General features: G+C 45.7%; 1 protein-coding gene across 1 annotated transcript in view; it reads right to left on the bottom strand.

Moving 5' to 3' along the window:
- Positions 1-21,666, bottom strand: part of LOC115080415 (cdc42-interacting protein 4-like) — a 194,496-nt gene extending 172,830 nt beyond the window's left edge. The window contains 6 exon segments of the mRNA XM_029584556.1: positions 15,130-15,232; positions 16,687-16,781; positions 17,726-17,796; positions 19,444-19,606; positions 19,777-19,969; positions 21,403-21,666. Of these exon segments, the coding sequence (XP_029440416.1) occupies positions 15,130-15,232; positions 16,687-16,781; positions 17,726-17,796; positions 19,444-19,606; positions 19,777-19,969; positions 21,403-21,476 (699 nt within the window). The 5' untranslated portion in view covers positions 21,477-21,666.
- Between the last annotated feature and the right edge of the window lie 880 nt (positions 21,667-22,546).

Raw genomic sequence — 22,546 nt, 5'->3', positions numbered from 1 at the left:
TCATGGTACTGCAGCATGAAAACTTGTATTATACATTATGTTATAATGCTCACACATCTACTATGCCCTCCTGTTGCCATATCTTGGTACTGCAGCATGAAAACTTGTATTATACATTTTGTTATAATGCTGACTCATCTACTATGCCCTCCTTCTTTATTTTTATTTATTTAAAGGTATTTATATACCGCTTTTTAAAATAAAATTTTATCAAAACGGTTTACAATAGTTTAAAATAAAATGAAAAATAAAATGCAAGTTAAATAAAATAAAAATACATAAATTTAGTTAAATAGCTAGGTAATTACTAGCTTAAAATAAAATTGTTAATTAAAAATGAAACAATAATAATAATAATAGAAGCGTGCCATGGTAAACAGAATAGGAGAAGCAAAAAGGCGAAAGGGGGGGAGGGAAGAAGTGGTGAGTTATCAGATAAATATATCCCAGAAAATGAAGGGAGTGAAAAAAAAGATTGAGTGAAAAATTGAGGTAATATGTGTCAAGTGAGCAGAATTGGAGTAATATGAGTCAGATGGATGAGGTTGAAGAGGTGGGCACTTCAGATTTGTTGACAGTATACTTAGAGGAGTTATTAAATGCATGTTGAAAAAAGTAAGTTTTAAGAGCTTTTTTGAATTGATGAGGGTTTGATATTAGACGGAGAGGGTTGGGTAAAGAGTTCCAAAGAGAAGGTCCTGCAACTGAAAATGCTCTTTTTCTGGTTATGTCTAATCTGGCCTGTCGTGGGGATGGAATGTCTAGGAGATTTTGAGTAAGTGGCCATATCATGGTACTGCAGCATGAAAACTTCTATTATACATTTTGTTATAATGCTCACTCATCTACTCTGCCCCCTGTGGCAATATCGTGGTACTGCAGCATGAAAACTTTTTAAACATTTTGCTAAACTTAAAAACAATTATAAGTCCCTGTGTCTCCCCCACCCAGAGTCTCTTGTAAAAGGCTATCCGGAAGAAAACAAATATACATGGAGGGGTTGCTACGGATGGTAGAGTACAAAGAAGGAAGACAACAAAAGCTGTCTCCAATGCACAGCAAGAGGAGCAAAGTGGCACAAAGTGTGGAATGAAGAGCTCAAGAAACCATGAAGGAGGAGCAAAGCACCAAAAGCGGCAGGAAAAACTCAGTGCACTGATAGAGTGGCATGAAGATCCCAAAATATCATGAGAGCAGCAAAGCACTCACCCACAGTAGCAGGAAAACCCCAAGGCAGGGAGGGAGAAGCCAGATGAAACCCCTGGAGGAGGCTGATGTAATTTGTGTATGGCATTATTTGGGGAAGGGACTGGCTCTTCAGTCTTGGTGTTGGTCTTTCCTTTTGCTGTGGGTTAATCTCATCCCTGTCAGTGTCATATGCCTCCTACAAGTCTCACTGGAGGCTGATGCTGATAACTGCAGGCCCTCCTGTTGCCATATCGTGATACTGCAGCATGAAAACTTGTATTATACATTATGTTATAATGCTCACACATCTACTATGCCCTCCTGTGGCCATATCTTGGTACTGGAGCATGAAAACTTGTATTATACATTTTGTTATAATGCTGACTCATCTACTTTGCCCTCTTGTGGCCATATCATGGTACTGCAGCATGAAAACTTCTATTATACATTTTGTTATAATGCTCACTCATCTACTCTGCCCCCTGTGGCAATATCGTGGTACTGCAGCATGAAAACTTTTTAAACATTTTGCTAAACTTAAAAACAATTATAAGTCCCTGTGTCTCCCCCACCCAGAGTCTCTTGTAAAAGGCTATCCGGAAGAAAAGAAATATACATGGAGGGGTTGCTACGGATGGTAGAGTACAAAGAAGGAAGACAACAAAAGCTGTCTCCAATGCACAGCAAGAGGAGCAAAGTGGCACAAAGTGTGGAATGAAGAGCTCAAGAAACCATGAAGGAGGAGCAAAGCACCAAAAGCGGCAGGAAAAACTCAGTGCACTGATAGAGTGGCATGAAGATCCCAAAATATCATGAGAGCAGCAAAGCACTCACCCACAGTAGCAGGAAAACCCCAAGGCAGGGAGGGAGAAGCCAGATGAAACCCCTGGAGGAGGCTGATGTAATTTGTGTATGGCATTATTTGGGGAAGGGACTGGCTCTTCAGTCTTGGTGTTGGTCTTTCCTTTTGCTGTGGGTTAATCTCATCCCTGTCAGTGTCATATGCCTCCTACAAGTCTCACTGGAGGCTGATGCTGATAACTGCAGGCCCTCCTGTGGCCATATCGTGATACTGCAGCATGAAAACTTGTATTATACATTTTGTTATAATGCTCACTCATCTACTATGCCCTCCTGTGGCCATATCGTTTGTACTGCAGCATGAAAACTTTTATTATACATTTGGTTATAATGCTCACTCATCTACTTCGCCCTCTTGTGGCAATGTCGTGGTACTGCAGCATGAAAACTTGTATTAATGATTTTGTTATAATGCTCACACATCTACTAAGCCCTTCTGTGGCCATATCGTGGTACTGCAGCATGAAAACCTATATTATACATTTTGTTATAATGCTCACTCATCTACTATGCCCTCCTGTGGCCATATCTTGGTACTGCAGCATGAAAACGTTTATTATACATTTTGTTATAATGCTCACTCATCTACTATTCCCTCCTGTGGTAATATCATGGTACTGCAGGATGAAAATTTTTAAACATTTTGCTAATCTTAAAAACAATTATAAGTCCCTGTGTCTCCCCCACCCAGAGTCTCTTGTAAAAGGCTATCTGGAAGAAAAGAAATATACATGGAGGGGTTGCTACGGATGGTAGAGTAGAAAGAAGGAAGACAACAAAAGCTGTCTTGGATAAAGAATGTTATCCTGCAGACAGTGACTATCTATGTTTGGCAGCTGGGATATTAGGGATGTGTAAAGCAAAACAATTTATTTCAGTTCATTTTTTCATATAATGTTGAGATTACTTACCTGATAATCTCCTTTTCCTTAGTGTAGACAGATGGACTCAGAACGAATGGGATAGTATCCGCATGGTAGCAGTTGGAGACGGATCTGACATCAGCACGGGGTATATATATCCCCACAGGAAGCGTAGTAACTTAGTAATCTTCCTTGCAAAAGCTGTTATGGATGTGTGTACTGACGCTCAGTGAAAAGTGAAACAGGATTCCCCTGACCGATTGAAAGTAGCTGGAGACCGCCAGCATTCACAACCGGAAGGCGTTAACACCTGGTATAGCGTACGCTCTTATGTAAACAAATGACATGGCTTACCTTGAATCGGCGAAACTCATGTACACAGGCAGCTGGGCGGGATGCTGAGTCCATCTGTCTACACTAAGGAAAAGGAGATTATCAGGTAAGTAATCTCAACATTTCCTGGCGTGTAGCCAGATGGACTCAGAACGAATGGGATGTACAAAAGCTTTACTCCCAGCCTGGGCGGGAGGGTGCCTGAGGACCGTGTAAGACTGCCCTTGCAAATGCTGAGTCCTCCCTGACCTGGACATCCAGACGGTAGAACCTGGAGAAGGTATGGAGGGAGGACCAGGTCGCCGCTTTACCTATTTCTGCAGGCGACAACATCCTGGATTCCGCCCAGGATGCCGCTTGTGCTCTGGTAGAATGAGCCTTGACTTGTAGAGGCGGAGACTTCCCGGCCTCCACGTAAGCTGCTCTGATAACTTCTTTAATCCAGCGGGTGATGGTGGGCCGCTAGGCCGCTTCACCTTGCTTCCTCCCGCTGTGCAGGACGAACAGATGGTCCGTCTTTCGTACTTCTTGTGTCACGTCCAGATATCTGGGCAGCAATCTGCCGATGTCGAGATGGCGTAATAAACGCCCTTCTTCAGATTTCTTCAAACCCGCCATGGTAGGCAAGGATATGGTTTGGTTAAGATGAAACTGTGAAACCACTTTAGGTAGAAAGGAGGGAACCGTACGAAGATGGATAGCCTCAGGAGTGATTCTGAGAAAGGGATCATGGCAGGACAGTGCTTGTAGCTCTGAGATGCGGCGTGCCGAACATACCGCCAATAGGAACACCATCTTCAAGGTTAGGGAACGGGATCCACCTTCAGACCCGAAGGGGTCTGAAGGTGGATCCTGCGAGGAAATCCAAAACAAGATTGAGGTTCCATAAGGGCACAGGCCACTTTAGTGGCGGCCGAATATGCTTGACTCCTTGCAGGAAGCGAGAAACATCTGGGTGCTTGGCGATGGTCTTGCCATCTCTCCTGGGACCATAGCAAGACAGCGCAGCCACCTGAACTTTGATGGAGCTGAGGGAGAGACCCTTCTGAAGTCCATCCTGCAGGAAATCCAACACAATAGGGATTGTGGTCGCATGTGGATTGGTGCCGTGAGTGTCGCACCATGCTTCAAATACCCTCCAGATCCTTACGTAGGTGAGGGACGTGGAAAACTTACGTGCTCGGAGGAGTGTATCAATCACGGGCCCCGAGTATCCTCTTTTCTTCAGTCTAGCCCTCTCAATGGCCAGACCGTAAGAGAGAATTGAGCTGGATCCTCGTGGAGGATGGGACCCTGACGTAGAAGGTCCCGGAGAGGGGACAGGGGAAGAGGCTCCCCTGCCAGTAATCTTCTCATGTCTGCGTACCAGGGTCTTCTTGGCCAGTCTGGTGCCACTAGAAGAACTAGGCCCCGGTGATTCTGAATCTTGTGGATGATGGCGCCCAGCAGAGGCCACGGAGGAAAGGCGTATAGCAGAGTCCCTGGAGGCCACGGCTGGACCAGGACATCGATTCCGTGTGAGAACGGGTCGCGCTTGCGGCTGAAGTATCTGGGTACTTGAGCAATGGACCTGTCCGCCAGTAAATCCATGTCCGGAATCCCCCAGTGATCCACAATCATCTGGAAGGCTGTGGGTGACATAAGAACATAAGAACATAAGAAAATGCCATACTGGGTCAGACCAAGGGTCCATCAAGCCCAGCATCCTGTTTCCAACAGTGGCCAATCCAGGCCATAAGAACCTGGCAAGTACCCAAAAACTAAGTCTATTCCATGTAACCATTGCTAATGGCAGTGGCTATTCTCTAAGTGAACTTAATAGCAGGTAATGGACTTCTCCTCCAAGAACTTATCCAATCCTTTTTTAAACACAGCTATACTAACTGCACGAACCACATTCTCTGGCAACAAATTCCAGAGTTTAATTGTGCGTTGAGTAAAAAGAACTTTCTCCGATTAGTTTTAAATGTGCCCCATGCTAACTTCACGGAGTGTCCCCTAGTCTTTCTACTATCTGAAAGAGTAAATAACCGATTCACATCTACCCGTTCTAGACCTCTCATGATTTTAAACACCTCTATCATATCCCCCCCTCAGTCGTCTCTTCTCCAAGCTGAAAAGTCCTAACCTCTTTAGTCTTTCCTCATAGGGGAGCTGTTCCATTCCCTTTATCATTTTGGTAGCCCTTCTCTGTACCTTCTCCATCGCAATTATATTTTTTTTGAGATGCGGCGACCAGAATTGTACACAGTATTCAAGGTGCGGTCTCACCATGGAGCGATACAGAGGCATTATGACATTTTCCGTTTTATTCATCATTCCTTTTCTAATAATTCCCAACATTCTGTTTGATTTTTTGACTGCCGCAGCACACTGAACCAACAATTTCAATGTGTTATCCACTATGACACCTAGATCTCTTTCTTGGGTTGTAGCACCTAATATGGAACCCAACATTGTGTAATTATAGCATGGGTTATTTTTCCCTATATGCATCACCTTGCACTTATCCACATTAAATTTCATCTGCCATTTAGATGCTCAATTTTCCAGTCTCACAAGGTCTTCCTGCAATTTATCACAATCTGCTTGTGATTTAACTACTCTGAACAATTTTGTGTCATCTGCAAATTTGATTATCTCACTCGTCGTATTTCTTTCCAGATCATTTATAAATATATTGAACAGTAAGGGTCCCAATACAGATCCCTGAGGCACTCCACTGTCCACTCCCTTCCACTGACAGCTGCCACTCTCCCGGATTTAGGCTTTCTCTGCTGAGGAAGTCTGCCGTGGTATTGTCCTTCCCGGCAATGTGGACGGCGGAGATGTCCTGAAGATTCGCCTCTGCCCAAGTCATCAGTGGGGCGATCTCCAGAGATACTTGTCGGCTTCTGGTTCCGCCCTGACGGTTGATGTATGCCACCGTGGTGGCGTTGTCGGACATCACTCTGACTGCTCTGTTCTTCAGTCTGTGAGCAAATCGAAGGCATGCCAATCGGACTGCCCGGGCCTCTAGACGATTGATGTTCCACGCTGACTCTTCTCTGTTCCACCGCCCTTGTGCGGTGAGTTCTTCGCAGTGTGCTCCCCAGCCACTCAGGCTGGCATCTGTGGTGAGCAAGGTCCACGTGGGTGATGACATCTTCGACCCCCTGCTCATGTGGTTGGACTGCAACCACCACTGCAACTGGGTCAGGCGCGGTGGAATAGTTCCGTAGACGGGGGCTCCAGCGAGAGAGCAGGGAGTGTTGTAGAGGCCTCATATGGGCCCTTGCCCAAGGCACCACTTCCAGGGTGGATGCCATGAGACCAAGAACCTGCAGATAATCCCAGGCTATGGGCCGACTGGCTCCCATCAAATACTGGATACGCTGCTGAAGTTTCAACTTTCTCTTGGTAGTGAGACTGACTGTGTCCGCCCGGGTGTCGAACTGTACTCCCAGGTATTCCAGAGACTGGGAAGGCTGTAGGCAGCTCTTGCTGAGGTTGATTACCCAGCCCAAGCTTTCCAGAAGGGCGATCACTCTGTCGGTTGTCCGAAGGCTCTCCTCTCGAGATTTCACCCGGATCAGCCAGTCGTCTAAGTAGGGATGGACCAGAATTCCTTCCCGCCTGAGTGCCGCTGCCACCACTATGACTACCTTGGTGAATGTCCGCGGTGACGTGGCCAACCCGAAGGGTAGAGCCTGAAACTGGAAGTGGCGGCCTAGAACCTTGAAGCGTAGGTAGCACTGATGATCCGAAAGGACTGATTCCTGGCCTGAGGACGTGGTGCCTGGTAGCGACCCCTGTAAGGAACAAAGCGCTGTGAACTTCTGCCCCTGGAGGGCCTTGGAAAGGCGCGCTGGCCCCTTCTGAACCGATCTTCCGGCAGTCTGGGCACTGGAGAGGCACCCCATGTACTGGCCAGTTTATCAAGGTCGCTGCCAAATAGAAAAGAGCCCTTAAAGTGCAATCTGGTGAGGCGAGTCTTTGAGGGCGCATCAGCTGACCATCTCCGGATCCAGAGCTGCCTCCTGGCAGCTACGGAGGATGAAATCCCTTAGCTGTTGTCCGGACCAGGTCTGATGCAGCATCCGTGAGGAACGAAAGAGCGGACTCCATGTCTGCTGCTGGAGCGTTGTTCCTAACCTGTGACAAACAGGAACGCGTCACCACTGTGCAGCAGGTCGTGATCCGCAAAGATAGAGCCGCCACGTCAAAGGTCTGTCGCAGAATGGCGTCCAGTCGCCGGTCGTGAGGCTCCTTGAGGGCCGTCCCCCCTTCACCTGGAATGGTATTGCACTTGACCACAGCGCTAATCAAGGCGTCCACCTGAGGGCACGCCAGCAGGTCCTGGATAGCCGGTGCCAATGGGTACATGCCCTACAGGGCCCGACCCCCTTTGAATGCGGCCGCTGGTGCCGCCCATTCTAAATCTATCAATTGCTGTGCCGCTTGTAAGAATGGAAAATGGCGGGCTGTAGGACGAAGACCTTCCAGCAGGGGGTTCTGTGCAGAAGGTACCGTAGCACTGGGACCTGTAATATCCAACTCCGCCAGACACTGAGACACCAGGTCGGAGAGATCCTACTTAGGGAAGAACCGCCTCATGGTTCTATATGGCTCAATCCCTGGGGGAAGTTCCCCCTCGTCCGGAAGTTCGGACTCGTCCGGCGAAACCTCCTGGTCTGATTGATCCAGACTGTCCAGCGGCGGGAGGTCCCGCTCACGATAAGGGCGTGAGGGTCCAGGAACAGGATCCATAGGAGCCGCAGCAGCCACCGCAGTCGCAGCCACCGCAGTCGCAGCCACCGCAGGAACCGCAGAAACCGCAGGAACGACAGGAACAGCGGGAACAGCAGGGCCTGGACGGGAAACCGTTTGCATCTGTACAAAGGCATGAATCCCCTTAAAGAGATCCACCCAGGAAATTGAAGCAGCCTCTAATCGCCGGGGTACAAGATCCCCCGGGATTCCCGATTGGTCGAGACTGCCCGCTAAATACGGGGTAGCCCCTGGGGAACTGTCAGCAAAACGTGGCTGAGACCGGTCCTGGCCCGAGGGTCCCACGGCCTCCTCACATTGGGCACATAGGGAGTCTGGCTCTTCACTGTGCGTGGCTCTAAGCTGGCATGCGGAGCAGAGGCCGAGGGCTTTAATGCCGGAGGCAGGCGGCGCCGTCACTGAAGACGCTGCAGCGTTCTGATCCATTGAAAAGTATGCGCTGAATGCTTAATAGAACAGGCGCACAATAATTATAATATGCGGCAGCAATAGGCGCTTAATACAACAGGCGCACAATAATAATAATATGTGGCAGCAATAGGCGCTTAATACAACAGGCGCACAGTAATAATAACATGCGGCAGCAATAGGCGCTTAATACAACAGGCGCACAATAATAATAATATGTGGCAGCAATAGGCGCTTAATACAACAGGCGCACAGTAATAATAACATGCGGCAGCAATAGGCGCTTAATACAACAGGCGCACAATAATAATAATATGTGGCAGCAATAGGCGCTTAATACAACAGGCGCACAGTAATAATAACATGCGGCAGCAATAGGCGCTTAATATAACAGGCGCGCAATAATAATATACGGCAGCAATATGCGCGTAATACAACAGACGCACAATAATAACAATATGCGGCAGCAATATGCGCGTAATACCACAATAATAATATATTCTCAGCAATAGGCGGCCATGAAAACCGCTCAATTGTATGCAATATGCACTCAGCAGTAAGCAGTTAGCGATACACGCTCAATGGCATTCAATAGGCTCTCAGCAATAAGCGGTTAGTCATACACACTCAATGGCATTCAATAGGCTCTCAGCAATAAGCGGTCAGTAATACACGCTCAATGGCATTCAATAGGCTCTCAGCAATAAGCGGTTAGTCATACACGCTCAATGGCATTCAATAGGCTCTCAGCAATAAGCGGTTAGTCATACACACTCAATGGCATTCAATAGGCTCTCAGCAATAAGCGGTTAGTCATACACGCTCAATGGCATTCAATAGGCTCTCAGCAATAAGCGGTTAGTCATACACGCTCAATGGCATTCAATAGGCTCTCAGCAATAAGCGGTTAGTCATACACGCTCAATGACATTCAATAGGCTCTCAGCAGTAAGCGGTCAGCAATACACGCTCAATGGCATTCAATAGGCTCTCAGCAGTAAGCGGTCAGCAATACACGCTCAATGGCATTCAATAGGCTCTCAGCAATAAGCGGTCAGCAATACACGCTCAATGGCATTCAATAGGCTCTCAGCGATAAGCGGTCAGCAATACACGCTCAATGGCATTCAATAGGCTCTCAGCAATAAGCGGTCAGCAATACACGCTCAATGGCATTCAAAAGGCTCTCAGCAATAAGTGGTCAGCAATACACACTCAATGGCATTCAATATGCTCTCAGCAATAAGCGGTCAGCAATACACGCTCAATGGCATTCAATAGGCTCTCAGCAATAAGCGGTCAGCAATACACGCTCAATGGCATTCAATAGGCTCTCAGCAGTAAGCAGTCAGCAATACACGCTCAATGGCATTCAATAGGCTCTCAGCAGTAAGCAGTTAGCGATACACGCTCAATGGCATTCAATAGGCTCTCAGCAATAAGCGGTTAGTCATACACGCTCAATGGCATTCAATAGGCTCACAGCAGTAAGCAGTTAGCGATACACGCTCAATGGCATTCAATAGGCTCTCAGCAATAAGCGGTTAGTCATACACGCTCAATGACAGTCAAATAAGCACTCAGCAATAGGCGGTAAGCAATACACGCTTAATGGCATTCAATATGCTCTCAGCAGCAGGCGGTCAGCAAAACACGCTCAGTGGCATTCAATATGCTCTCAGCAATAAGGCAATATACGCACAAGGAGGAATAGAGCCGCGCCTATTACGGGCGCTCAATACCTGAACAAGGCCCACAAAATGGCGTCCTCCATGGCGTGCCACGCCGCCGATCCTCTGTTCCTCGGAGACCAGAAATAAGAGATGTACGCCTTACCTGATCTTCGGCGCTTCCCGGCTGGAACCCGGCGGTCTCCGGCTGCGGGGGGAGAGGGCAAGTACCTACACCGCCGCGTTTGAGGATATGCACCCGCTGCCTCGTCCACGCTGGGACCGAGGCGCCTCGAAAGCCTCACCCGAACCTCGCCCGGGGGCTGTGTCCCTGCCGCGATTCGGCCACCGGACCGAGGACTTACACCTCCGGGGTGATCACGGAAATCACCCCGGGAAACTCTACTGGGGGAGGGACCTTAGGGTAATACCACAGGAGTGCGGGGCTCGATGCTGTAAAGTTTTAGTAAGTAGAAAAAGAAAAGAAAAAAGTAGATTTGGAAAACACGCTCAACAAGCGTGCAGGCTCTCCAAACTGCTTTGGAGACGAAAATTACTAAGTTGCTACGCTTCCTGTGGGGGTATATATACCCCGTGCTGACGTCAGATCCGTCACCAACTGCTAGCACGAGGATACTATCCCATTCGTTCTGAGTCCATCTGGCTACACACCAGGAAATAGCTGATTTGTTTCATATGAGGCAAAAAAAAAGGATTTGTTCTGTTTGTTTGTATGGGCTCCCACATTACACCAAGACTGTGCTAACGTGACACCAAAATTGGAATGAATAGCCAAAGTAACCATAAAATGGAAAACTGTACCAGCAGTGGCAGGAATTCTCCAAAGCACTGTGAGGAGGAAAGCAGCAGCAAGAGTGGCCAGGATACCCTAATGCTACAAAAAGGGACAAACGGCACCAAAAGCAGAGACATTAATCTCCAATGCACAGCAAGAGGAGCAAAGTGGCACAAAGTGTGGAATGAAGAGCTCAAGAAACCATGACAGAGGAGCAAAGCACCAAAAGTGGCAGGAAAACCTCAGTGCACTGATAGAGGGTCAAAGCAGCTGAAAGAGTGGCACGAAGATCCCAAAACATCATGAGAGCGGCAAAGCAGTCACCCACAGTAGCAGGAACACCCCAAGGCTCCAAATGAGGATCAAAGGGCACAAACCAAACTGGTAGAAAGCCCTAGGCAGGGAGGGAGAAGCCAGATGAAACCCCTGGAGGAGGCTGATGTAATTTGTCTATGGCATTATTTGGGGAAGGGACTGGCACTTCAGTCTTGGTGTTGGTCTTTCCTTTTGCTGTGGGTTAATCTCATCCCTGTCAGTGTCTTATGCCTCCTCCAAGTCTCACTGGAGGCTGATGCTGATAACTGCAGGCCACAAATTCTCTTCAGCCTCTAATCTGTTTAATATTCTGAGGTGGCAGCATTTTCAATCAGTTGTAGCCTATGTAAAGCTGCAGGGGGAAGGCCCTGTAACAGACTGTTACAATAGTCTAAGCCGATTTAAAACCAGCGCACGTACAATTGTTTTGAGAGCCCGGTATTCCAAGCAAGGGCATAGTCGACACATGTAACGCAAGTAAAAGAACAAGGTCTGCACTAGAGTTAAAATTCTGTCAGACGTAGCTGATGCAGAGTCATCTCACTCCCAGAATCTTAATAATTAGTAATTGTTTCATGAAATGTAAGCAATCCATGGTGAATTGCTTGTGCTAGAATGGGAAATAAATGTAAGGTGATGGCATGGGAGTCCTGGTGGGGTTATTGGGCTGGATTTTAGGAGGGGGAGGATCTTGTTCTAACAGTGGAGGTGAAAGCGTAGTTGGATAGTAGGGCGGGTACTTGGATAATGCATTTTAATTTTTATTTGTTGTTTATTTATAAAGGCTCAGACAAAGAGCATCTCTTTATTTCCACAAAGAAGAGCTCAAGCCAAAACTCTATTTACTACTTGAACATCTTGGTTCACTCCTGTTGGTAAGGAAACCAAGGGTTCCTTGCACAATTATGTTATAAAGCTCACACATCTACTATGCCCTCCTGTGGCCATATCCTGGTACTGCAGCATGAAAACTTGTATTATACATTTTGTTATAATGCTGACTCATCCACTATGCCCTCCTGTGGCCATATCGTGGTACTGCAGCATGAAAACTTCTATTATACATTTTGTTATAATGCTCACTCATCTACTATGCCCTCCTGTGGCCATATCGTGGTACTGCAGCATGAAAACTTCTATTATACATTTTGTTATAATGCTCACTCATCTACTATGCCCCCTGTGGCAATATCATGGTACTGCAGCATGAAAACGTTTTAAACATTTTGCTAAACTTAAAAACAATTATAAGTCTCTGTGTCTCCCCCACCCAGAGTCTCTTGTAAAAGGCTATCCGGAAGAAAAGAAATATACATGGAGGGGTTGCTACGGATGGTAGAGTACAAAGAAGGAAGACAACAAAAGCTGTCTCCAATGCACAGCAAGAGGAGCAAAGTGGCACAAAGTGTGGAATGAAGAGCTCAAGAAATCATGAAGAAGGAGCAAAGCACCAAAAGCGGCAGGAAAAACTCAGTGCACTGACAGAGGGTCAAAGCAGCTGAAAGAGTGGCATGAAGATCCCAAAATATCATGAGAGCAGCAAAGCACTCACCCACAGTAGCAGGAAAACCCCAAGGCTCCAAATAAGGATCAAAGGGCACAAACCAAATTGGTAGAAAGCCCTAGGCAGGGAGGGAGAAGCCAGATGAAACCCCTGGAGGAGGCTGATGTAATTTGTGTATGGCATTATTTGGGGAAGGGACTGGCTCTTCAGTCTTGGTGTTGGTCTTTCCTTTTGCTGTGGGTTAATCTCATCCCTGTCAGTGTCATATCCCCCTCCAAGTCTCACTGGAGGCTGATCCTGATAACTGCAGGCCACAAATTCTCTTCAGCCTCTAATCTGTTTAATATTCTCAGGTGGCAGCATTTTCAATCAGTTGTAGCCTATGTAAAGCTGCAGGGGGAAGGCCCTGTAACAGACAATTCTGTTATAAAGCTCACACATCTACTGTGCCCTCCTGTGGCCATATCATGGTACTGCAGCATGAAAACTTGTATTATGCATTATGTTATAATGCTCACTCATCTACTATGCCCTCCTGTGGCCATATCGTGGTACTGCAGCATGAAAACTTTTATTCTACATTTTGTTATAATGCTCACTCATCTACTATGCCCTCCTGTGGCAATATCATGGTACTGCAGCATGAAAACTTTTAAACATTTTGCTAAACTTAAAAACAATTATAAGTCCCTGTGTCTCCCCCACCCAGAGTCTCTTGTAAAAGGCTATACGGAAGAAAAGAAATATACATGGAGGGTTTGCTACGGATGGTAGAGTACAAAGAAGGAAGACAACAAAAGCTGTCTTGGATAAAGAATGTTATCCTGCAGACAGTGACTATCTATGTTTGGCAGCTGGGATATTAGGGATGTGAAAAGCCAAAAAAATTTATTTCAGTTCATTTTTTCATATAATAGCTGATTTGTTTCATATGAGATAAAAAAAAAAAAGGATTTGTTCTGTTTGTATGGGCTCCCACATTACACCAAGACTGCGCTAACGTGACACCAAAATTGGAATGAATAGCTAAAGTAACCATAAAATGGAAAACTGTACCAGCAGTGGCAGGAATTCTCCAAGGCACTGTGAGGAGGAAAGCAGCAGCAAGAGTGGCCAGAATACCCTAATGCTACAAAAAGGGACAAACGGCACCAAAAGCAGAGACATTAATCTCCAAAGCACAGCAAGAGGAGCAAAGTGGCACAAAGTGTGGAATGAAGAGGTCAAGAAACCATGAAGGAGGAGCAAAGCACCAAAAGTGGCAGGAAAACCTCAGTGCACTGATAGAGGGTCAAAGCAGCTGAAAGAGTGGCACAAAGATCCCAAAATATCATGAGAGCGGCAAAGCAGTCACCCACAGTAGCAGGAACACCCCAAGGCTCCAAATAAGGATCAAAGGGCACAAACCAAATTGGTAGAAAGCCCTAGGCAGGGAGGGAGAAGCCAGATGAAACCCCTGGAGGAGGCTGATGTAATTTGTGTATGGCATTATTTGGGGAAGGGACTGGCTCTTCAGTCTTGGTGTTGGTCTTTCCTTTTGCTGTGGGTTAATCTCATCCCTGTCAGTGTCATCTGCCCCCTCCAAGTCTCACTGGAGGCTGATGCTGATAACTGCAGGCCACAAATTCTCTTCAGCCTCTAATCTGTTTAATATTCTGAGGTGGCAGCATTTTCAATCAGTTGTAGCCTATGTAAAGCTGCAGGGGGAAGGCCCTGTAACAGACTGTTACAATAGTCTAAGCCGATTTAAAACCAGCGCACGTACAATTGTTTTGGGGTCCCGGTATTCCAAGCAAGGGCATAGCCGAGACACGTAACGCAAGTAAAAGAACAAGGTCTGCACTAGAGTTAAAATTCTGTCAGACGTAGTTGATGCAGAGTCATCTCACTCCCAGAATCTTAATAATTAGTAATTGTTTTATGAAATGTAAGCAATCCATGGTGACTTTTTTGTGCTAGAATGGGGAATAAATGTAAATTGATGGCATGGGAGTCCTGGTGGGGTTATTGGGCTGGATTTTAGGAGGGGGAGGATTTTGTTCTAACAGTGGAGGTGAGAGGGTAGTTGGATAGTAGGGCAGGTACTTGGATAATGCTGTCATTGGTTGTTTGGTGAGTTGATTCATTAGTGAGTGTTGTATCTTTGATTTTGAGGTGTGGAACTGGAAATGCAGTAATTTTGTTTGCTGATTTTTGTATCTCAGCTAGAACGCTATCACATGAGTCAGGCGATAAATTCAATAATACATAATCAAAGAACATTACAAGTCCAGGTTCAAAGCATGAACGAAGGAGTAAGAATCCCAGACTGATTATTGTCCCTTATACCTGTAGAACCAGATGAACCTCTTCTAATTTTCTATCTACTGGGAGAAAACCGGATCCATCTGATTAATCGTTAGCTGTGATTTATATTTATACAGGAAAATGCTCTCTCTTACCATATTCCTTAACTTCAAACTCCGTATGGAAGGTCTCTGCAGGTGCATCTTCATACGTGGAAACTATCTTCCAAAATCCCAGACTGAAATGAGGAGACAGGCAGGGTCATTCAATCTGTGTTTGTCAGGACTGGTATCCCCAGCAAAAAGAAGGGGAGAGAAGGGGAGCAGAATTCACCCCTGTCTGTCTCATTACCAGGTTATTCACACCCCTGTCTGTCTCATTACCAGGTTATTCACACCCCTCTCTCTCTCATTACCAGGTTATTCACACCCCTGTCTGTCTCATTACCAGGTTATTCACACCCCTGTCTGTCTCATTACCAGGTTATTCACACCCCTCTCTCTCTCATTACCAGGTTATTCACACCCCTGTCTGTCTTATTACCAGGTTATTCATACCCGTGTCTGTCTTATTACCAGGTTATTCACACCCCTCTCTCTCTCATTACCAGGTTATTCACACCCCTGTCTGTCTCATTACCAGGTTATTCACACCCCTCTCTCTCTCATTACCAGGTTATTCACACCCCTGTCTGTCTCATTACCAGGTTATTCACACCCCTCTTTCTCTCATTACCAGGTTATTCACACCCCTTTCTGACTCATTACCAGGTTATTCACACCCCTCTCTGTATTATTGCCAGGTTATATTTACATATACACATATTTACATACACACATATACACACACACATATGCACATACATATGCACATATTTACATACACATATACACACACTTATGCACATATTTACATACATATCTGTATATGGGTGTGTATATGTGAATATGAGTGCATGTTTATCTCTATATGTATGTATGTGTGTACATGTGAATATGAGTGTATGTGTATCTGTATATGTGTGTGTGTATATGTGAATATGAGTGCATATTTATCTCTATATGTATGTATGTGTGTATATGTGAATATGAGTGTATGTGTATATGTGTGTGTGTATATGTGAATATGAGTGTATGTATATCTGTTTATGTGTGTGTGTATGTGAATATGAGTGCATGTTTATCTCTATATGTATGTCTGTATATGTGAATATGAGTGTATGTGTATCTGTATATGTGTGTATGTGTGAATATGAGTGCATGTTTATCTGTATATGTGTGTGTGTATATGTGAATATGAGTGCATGTTTATCTCTATATGTATGTATGTATGTATATGTGAATATGAGTGTATGTATATCTGTATGTGTGTGTATGTGAATATGAGTGCATGTTTATCTCTATATGTATGTGTGTATATGTGAATATGAGTGTATGTGTATCTGTATATGTGTGTGTATATGTGAATATGAGTCCATGTTTATCTCTATATGTATGTATATGTGTATATGTGAATATGAGTGCATGTATATCTGTATATGTGTGTGTGCGTGTGTGGGGAGAGGGGGGGCAAGGCATGCCAGGCTCTTGGGCCAGCAATGAAAGAAACTCGTGCATGGGTATAATCTTTTCTACAGGTTTGTTTGAAATACCCTTCGATTTTTCACTTTTGGTTGCTTAGTGTACAACTTACTTAACAATGTCGGGTATTTTGTAGCTCTTTGATATGATTCCTGTTTTGTCGAAGGAAGACAGGACGTTCTTCTCTACCACAATTCCATCTGGGTTCTGAAAACAAAGTCACAGGAAAACGGACTGTGTTTGTGGACCAGTACCACCAGGGAAAACACAATGCAAGAGAGGTAAAATATTTCACAAATTATTCCGCTTCCTTTATAATGCCATTCCATTACTTACAGTTTTCCCTCACTGTACTGAAGGATTAATGGCCATGTGATGACCAAAGCAGAGCACGTTACCCTCCATCCTCACTTGCATTCTGCACCTTTTTAGGCTGGAGACCACACGAGATGGGATTTATATATTTTTTAATAAGGATCCAAATAAAGTCTTATCAATGGGTGGATCTTGTAGTTCCTCAAAGCCAAGGTCTTGTCTTTAATTTCATTTTGCTGAAGGTTTTTGATTGCCCACACAACTGCTCTCAGGAATATTTCCCATTAACCAATCAGGTAGAGATGGCGCAAGGGCAGACTGATAGGTAATTGGACCCCTGGGCAGTAAGGGTCACTGTTTGTGAGGGTAGAGGAGACCGCTGTTGGCCCTCATGCACTGTCCGATTGTACGATTGGTCAGTCATCCCTGGGTAATAAATATTCCCCTGGCCTGTGTATAGATTCAGTTCAATGGCTGCTCTTTGGTCACTAAAACAATCGAACATCCTTTCACAAAGTGTCTATGTCAAAACCCCTAAACCAGAATGGAGTTAGAAACCAGGACAGCACCAGGCTAGAAAGTGGCACAGGATGATTAGGAAAATAATTCATCCCGGGCACAGAGCTGTGAGATTATTGTGTTAGTCCACGTAGATGCATGGATATAAACCTCAAACATTATCTTCCTACACTCCACCTGTACTGATCTGATAATGAAATGAGCCTCACTCTCAATCCCAAATGTATGAAGAAGTTAATACAGCAGAAAGGTCTGAAGTACAATTCATCATCGCTCTACACATCACAGAAACAGAATGCAAGATGTGTTTGCCTTACCACAACTTCCACATGAACTGTCCTAGCATTTCGATCCAATTTATGACCTACGGTGAAAAGCCTGTACATCACTGCAACAGAGAAAGGAAACACAAGATATGTTATGGACCTTAACAGCCAAATGTGTCTAAATCATTCTGCACGCTGTGACAGTCACAGCTTCACGACAGTGCATGTCTGTTGGATGGCATGTTTGCTTCCTCCAAGCACCTCTCAGTCCCTGCGCTTACTAGCACTGAATTCAGGATGGCGCCACTCCAAAAGCCCACATTCATGGACAAATCTAAGGACAACATCAAGATGATATCCTAGGGAGGACTGGAGAAGAGGTAATTAAAATCATTCTGGGCTTCTCACCTGAACAAGTGGCAGTGTAAGTAATGTTAAAGGCTTTTCAACCTCAGAGGCAAAGCTATTAATTTCTCACTGCAGAGGTAGAGCAATGGGATCATCACTTGAAGAGGCAGAGCAAAGGGTTCCTCACCTGTAGAGACAGAGCTATGGGTTCCTCACCTGCAGAGGCAGAGCTATGGGCTCCTCACCTGCAGAGGCAGAGCTATTGGATCCTCACCTGTAGAGACAGAGCTATGGGTTCCTCACCTGCAGAGGCAGAGCTATGGGATCCTCACCTGCAGAGGCAGAGCTATGGGCTCCTCACCTGCAGAGGCAGATCTATGGGATCCTCACCTGCAGATGCAGAGCTATGGGATCCTCACCTCCAGAGCAGAGCAATGGGATCCTCACCTGCAGAGGCAGAGCTATGGGCTCCTCACCTGCAGAGGCAGATCTATGGGATCCTCACCTGCAGATGCAGAGCTATGGGATCCTCACCTCCAGAGCAGAGCAATGGGATCCTCACCTGCAGAGACAGAGCTATGGGTTCCTCACCTGCAGAGACAGAGCTATGGGTTCCTCACCTGCAGAGGCAGAGCTACGGGATCCTCACCTGCAGTTGCAGAGCTATGGGATCCTCACCTGTAGAGATAGAGCTATGGGTTCCTCATCTGAAGAGATAGAGCTATGGGTTCCTCACCTGCAGAGACAGAGCTATGGGATCCTCACCTGCAGAGGCAGAGCTATGGATCCTCACCTGCACAAATGGGGCCAATTAAACGGACAATGAAAGCTGGAATAGCACAAACAGCTGCCTGCTGTGACTCTTCAAACAGTAAGAGGATAAGAACGTAATAAAACCCATACTGATCAGATCCAGATCCATCAAACCGAGCATCCTATCCTGTCTCCAGTAGTGGCCGCTCTGCTGATCAGCCATAATTATGGTGGTGATTAGAGATACAGTTCACACAATTCATTTCTAAAATCCAGGTGCTGTTTAGGTGAGAGATTATTTTAGAGATTATCTAAGAGATTATCTAAGAGATTATTTTAGAGATTATCTAAGAGATTATCTAAGAGATTATCTAAGAATGCTTTTCTTATTTATTGCAGTCGTGTATCCATCTGCTCTCACATAATTTCATGGCATGTCTGCTCTGTTTCTGCTATGAAAGTGGAGGAATGTATCCCTCAGGACTATAAGAAGAAAGTGATTACTGAAGCACAGTATCTAAGCCAGCAATGATGTCAAAATTCCCATCGTGCACAGGACAAGCTGAGTGAGCTGAGGAATCCCAGAGATCAGGGGATCCCTATCCACCCATGAATTAAACTGTTTTGCAGATAATTCTACTATGCATAATATACGGGGGTTTTGCTACCTGTAGATCCAGGTGTATAGATGGTTTTATCAGGCTGGATAAAGATGTAGCCACTATGGAAGGACACCAGAACCGGTCGCTCCAGCCTGAACTGCTGAGAATTGGCCGTGACAAACACATACTGATTGCTTTTCAAATCCTTCTTCACCAAGTCAACAGGAACCTGAAAATGAAATAACGTTCCTGTCAGTGTTCACCTCATTTTTCATTCGTCTTGTTTTCCTGTTTTGGTTTTTTTTTTGGGGGGGGGGGGGGAGTGCAAGATCCATGGAAATGTAGACAGCAGAGGAATAATTCTCTGGATGCAGGGTACCAGAGAACAGCAGCACTCACCTTTATTGGAGCTGAGACCAGGAATGCATTCTCAGCGTTCAGAGAGACCTGACCCTGGGAAATGATCTGCCTTTTCTGAGGGAAGTCACTGAGAGTAATTTCGGCCACGACTGGACTCTTCTGACCATGAGCTTCAAGGATTAGCGTCTCCTCGCTGTCCACTCTCAGGGCACTGGGGGTTATTAGGTTATAGCTGTTAGGAGACAGATAAAATAAACCAGTGAAGGAGGACACCAGCTCGGCAGAAGGAAAAGGAAGCCCCTATATTCATAAAAACCTATGAGCTCAATAGACCCTCAGGCCGATGCAATACAGTGCGCTCAGCCGAGCACACTTAGCATCCCAAAAAATGCACAGAAAAGCAGAAAATACGTCTTTCTGTACCTCCTCTGACTTAATATTGTGGCGATATTAAGTTGCAGGAATAAAAAGGACAAGAATGTTTAAAAACATTTTTTTTAAATGTGCCAACAGTCAGATTAGGAAAAGGGATGCTCGTAAAATTGAGTGTATGTTTTCCTAACCCGCAGAAAGTCACCTCTTCCAGGCTCCCAATTTCCCCTAAGCATCTCCCCTTTGTAGCACGACCTCCCATTTAAATATTCAATTGCACGGCCAGGAGAGGTGGGTGGCAGCGTTTCCTGCACAGATTTATTGGATCGGCCCTGCTTGTGGGTCAATATTCCAAAAAAACAACAGAGCGGACAAGGTAAGAGGTGAAATGTACACAGCTGGTTGTGCTGCCGAATCCAGGGCTGGACTCATGGCTGGCGAAATTTAACCGGAGAGCAATGAATATTGCCCTAACTTGCAAAACGTGAAAGCTTCCAACCTGGCCCCTTTCTTAGTTGGATAAATTCATGCACCTTGCAATTTTAAGTGCACAAATTTAGCTTATTAAAGGGGCCCCATTTTAAACAGGTAAATCAACTCGGCTAATACCTACGAGAAATCCCAATGGTATTTGCATTATACATGGCTTGTAGTGCACAAATTTGAACTCAGCTTATAAAACGTTGCACAAAAGAAAATCTTGGCGCACCTAGCCTTTCAGATATTAGAAGGAACACTGCACACCTGCACAGCATTTTTCTTCTGTAAGCAGGTGCATGGTTGACAGGGTGAAAAGTCCCATTTGCAGCAATGCGGGGAGTTTGAAATGTTCTCCCTTATTGTGTTGCTTTTTTTTTTTGGGTTATTTCAAACTGATAAAGCATTTTGTAATTATTCTCAGATGTCCTGCTTACAATGGTTTCCCCCCTCCCACGGTCCTAGCACCCTCCCAACTCACCAGCAATCTCAGTCCCCAGGACGAGCAGCTTGCAAACGTATGTTCAGGAGACCCAGACCGGTCCCCTGCTTCTACTGACAACCAGCAAGTTATATGGACTTCATTTAGGTTAATCTCTAAACCTTATACATTCAGATACGTAAAAGCAGCCCACTACGTGACAGAAATCTCCAGGTACACACACCCCCATGCTGGCAATGAGGTCTGATATTAAGGATATGTCAAACCAAGCAGTAAAGAAGGAACATGCTGACGGCAGCCTGGCCCCTTCCTCTTACAATGAATGCCAGCCCTTCCCAGGCAGAATTAATCCGTAGCCCATGTGCCATACTTACAGAGGCTGACAGTGAGAGCGGACGGCCAGGCACAGCAGCAGTGCCAGGAAAAGAGCCAGAGCAGGTCCACCCATGATGGGAGCGCAGGAAGCACCTTCTCCTGGGAAATGCCAGGGTTTTATCCAGGATTCTCCTAGGTAAACAGAGCTACCTGTTAATCAGTAACTGGAGGGGAGCCAAACGCTGCAGTCACTTCACTTAACCCTAAATTTACGCCGACTGGAACCCCCCATTGAAAGACAGGGAGAAGAATTGTCAAGCGCCTTTTCCCTGGGCACGGTCTGCATGGGGGCTGCACAGTGTGTTTTGCTCTTAGCTGCGTCAGCAGGAGGCCGCGGCTCTGCTGGGGTTTGCGAGTGGAAATGTACGTGCGTAAATCACACCTTGCACGTGGGAAAAGTATCCACAGAGAAAGGAGGCACAATCACCTGCTGATAATTTGTCCCCTGGGCAATTTTCAAAATGAAATTGTACTGCCGCAATAGCACTTTGAATATTTCCCCCATGAAATATTTGGCACAGATAGGGTTACGGCCCTGGTAAAGCGAAGTTGCTTACTTGTAACGGGTGTTCTCCATGGACAGCAGTGCAAGCAGCCACAAAAGTGGGTGACGATATCCAATGGTGTCAAGTTTGGGCAGAGAAACCTTACAGCACATAAGTTTATAGAGTCCGCTCTGGGCATGCAAGGCAGGCTCCCAAGCTGGAGCTACTGCCTTCCATTAGGGATGTGCATTCGTTTCATACGTTTCCTATACAAGCATGTAATATGAAATGAATGCACATTTGATTGACATGTAATGGGAAACGAATGAAACGAATGCACATCCCTACCTTCCATCACCTCGGTCTATTTCCAAGAAGGTGGCAGGGTTTGCGTGGCTGTCCATGGAGAACACCTGTTACAGGTAAGCAACTTAACTTTTTCCATGGAGAAGTACAGCAATACAGCCAAACATGTGGGACTCCCAAGCTAAGGTGCCCAGGGGACAAATTATCAGCAGGTGATTGTGCCTCCTTTCTCTGTGGAGACTTCATTTGGTTGTCTAGTTTGGAGCACTGTTCTTCCAAACTACTGTCTTTGCATATATACCTTTCACGGCAGTAATGCTTGATGTATGTGTCTCTAGAAGACCAGGGTGCA

Source organism: Rhinatrema bivittatum, chromosome 19, assembly GCF_901001135.1.
Source record: "Rhinatrema bivittatum chromosome 19, aRhiBiv1.1, whole genome shotgun sequence".
Lineage (NCBI taxonomy): Eukaryota > Metazoa > Chordata > Amphibia > Gymnophiona > Rhinatrematidae > Rhinatrema > Rhinatrema bivittatum.
Note: the sequence above shows the minus strand (reverse complement) of the source record. Positions and strands in the feature narration are given on the sequence as shown.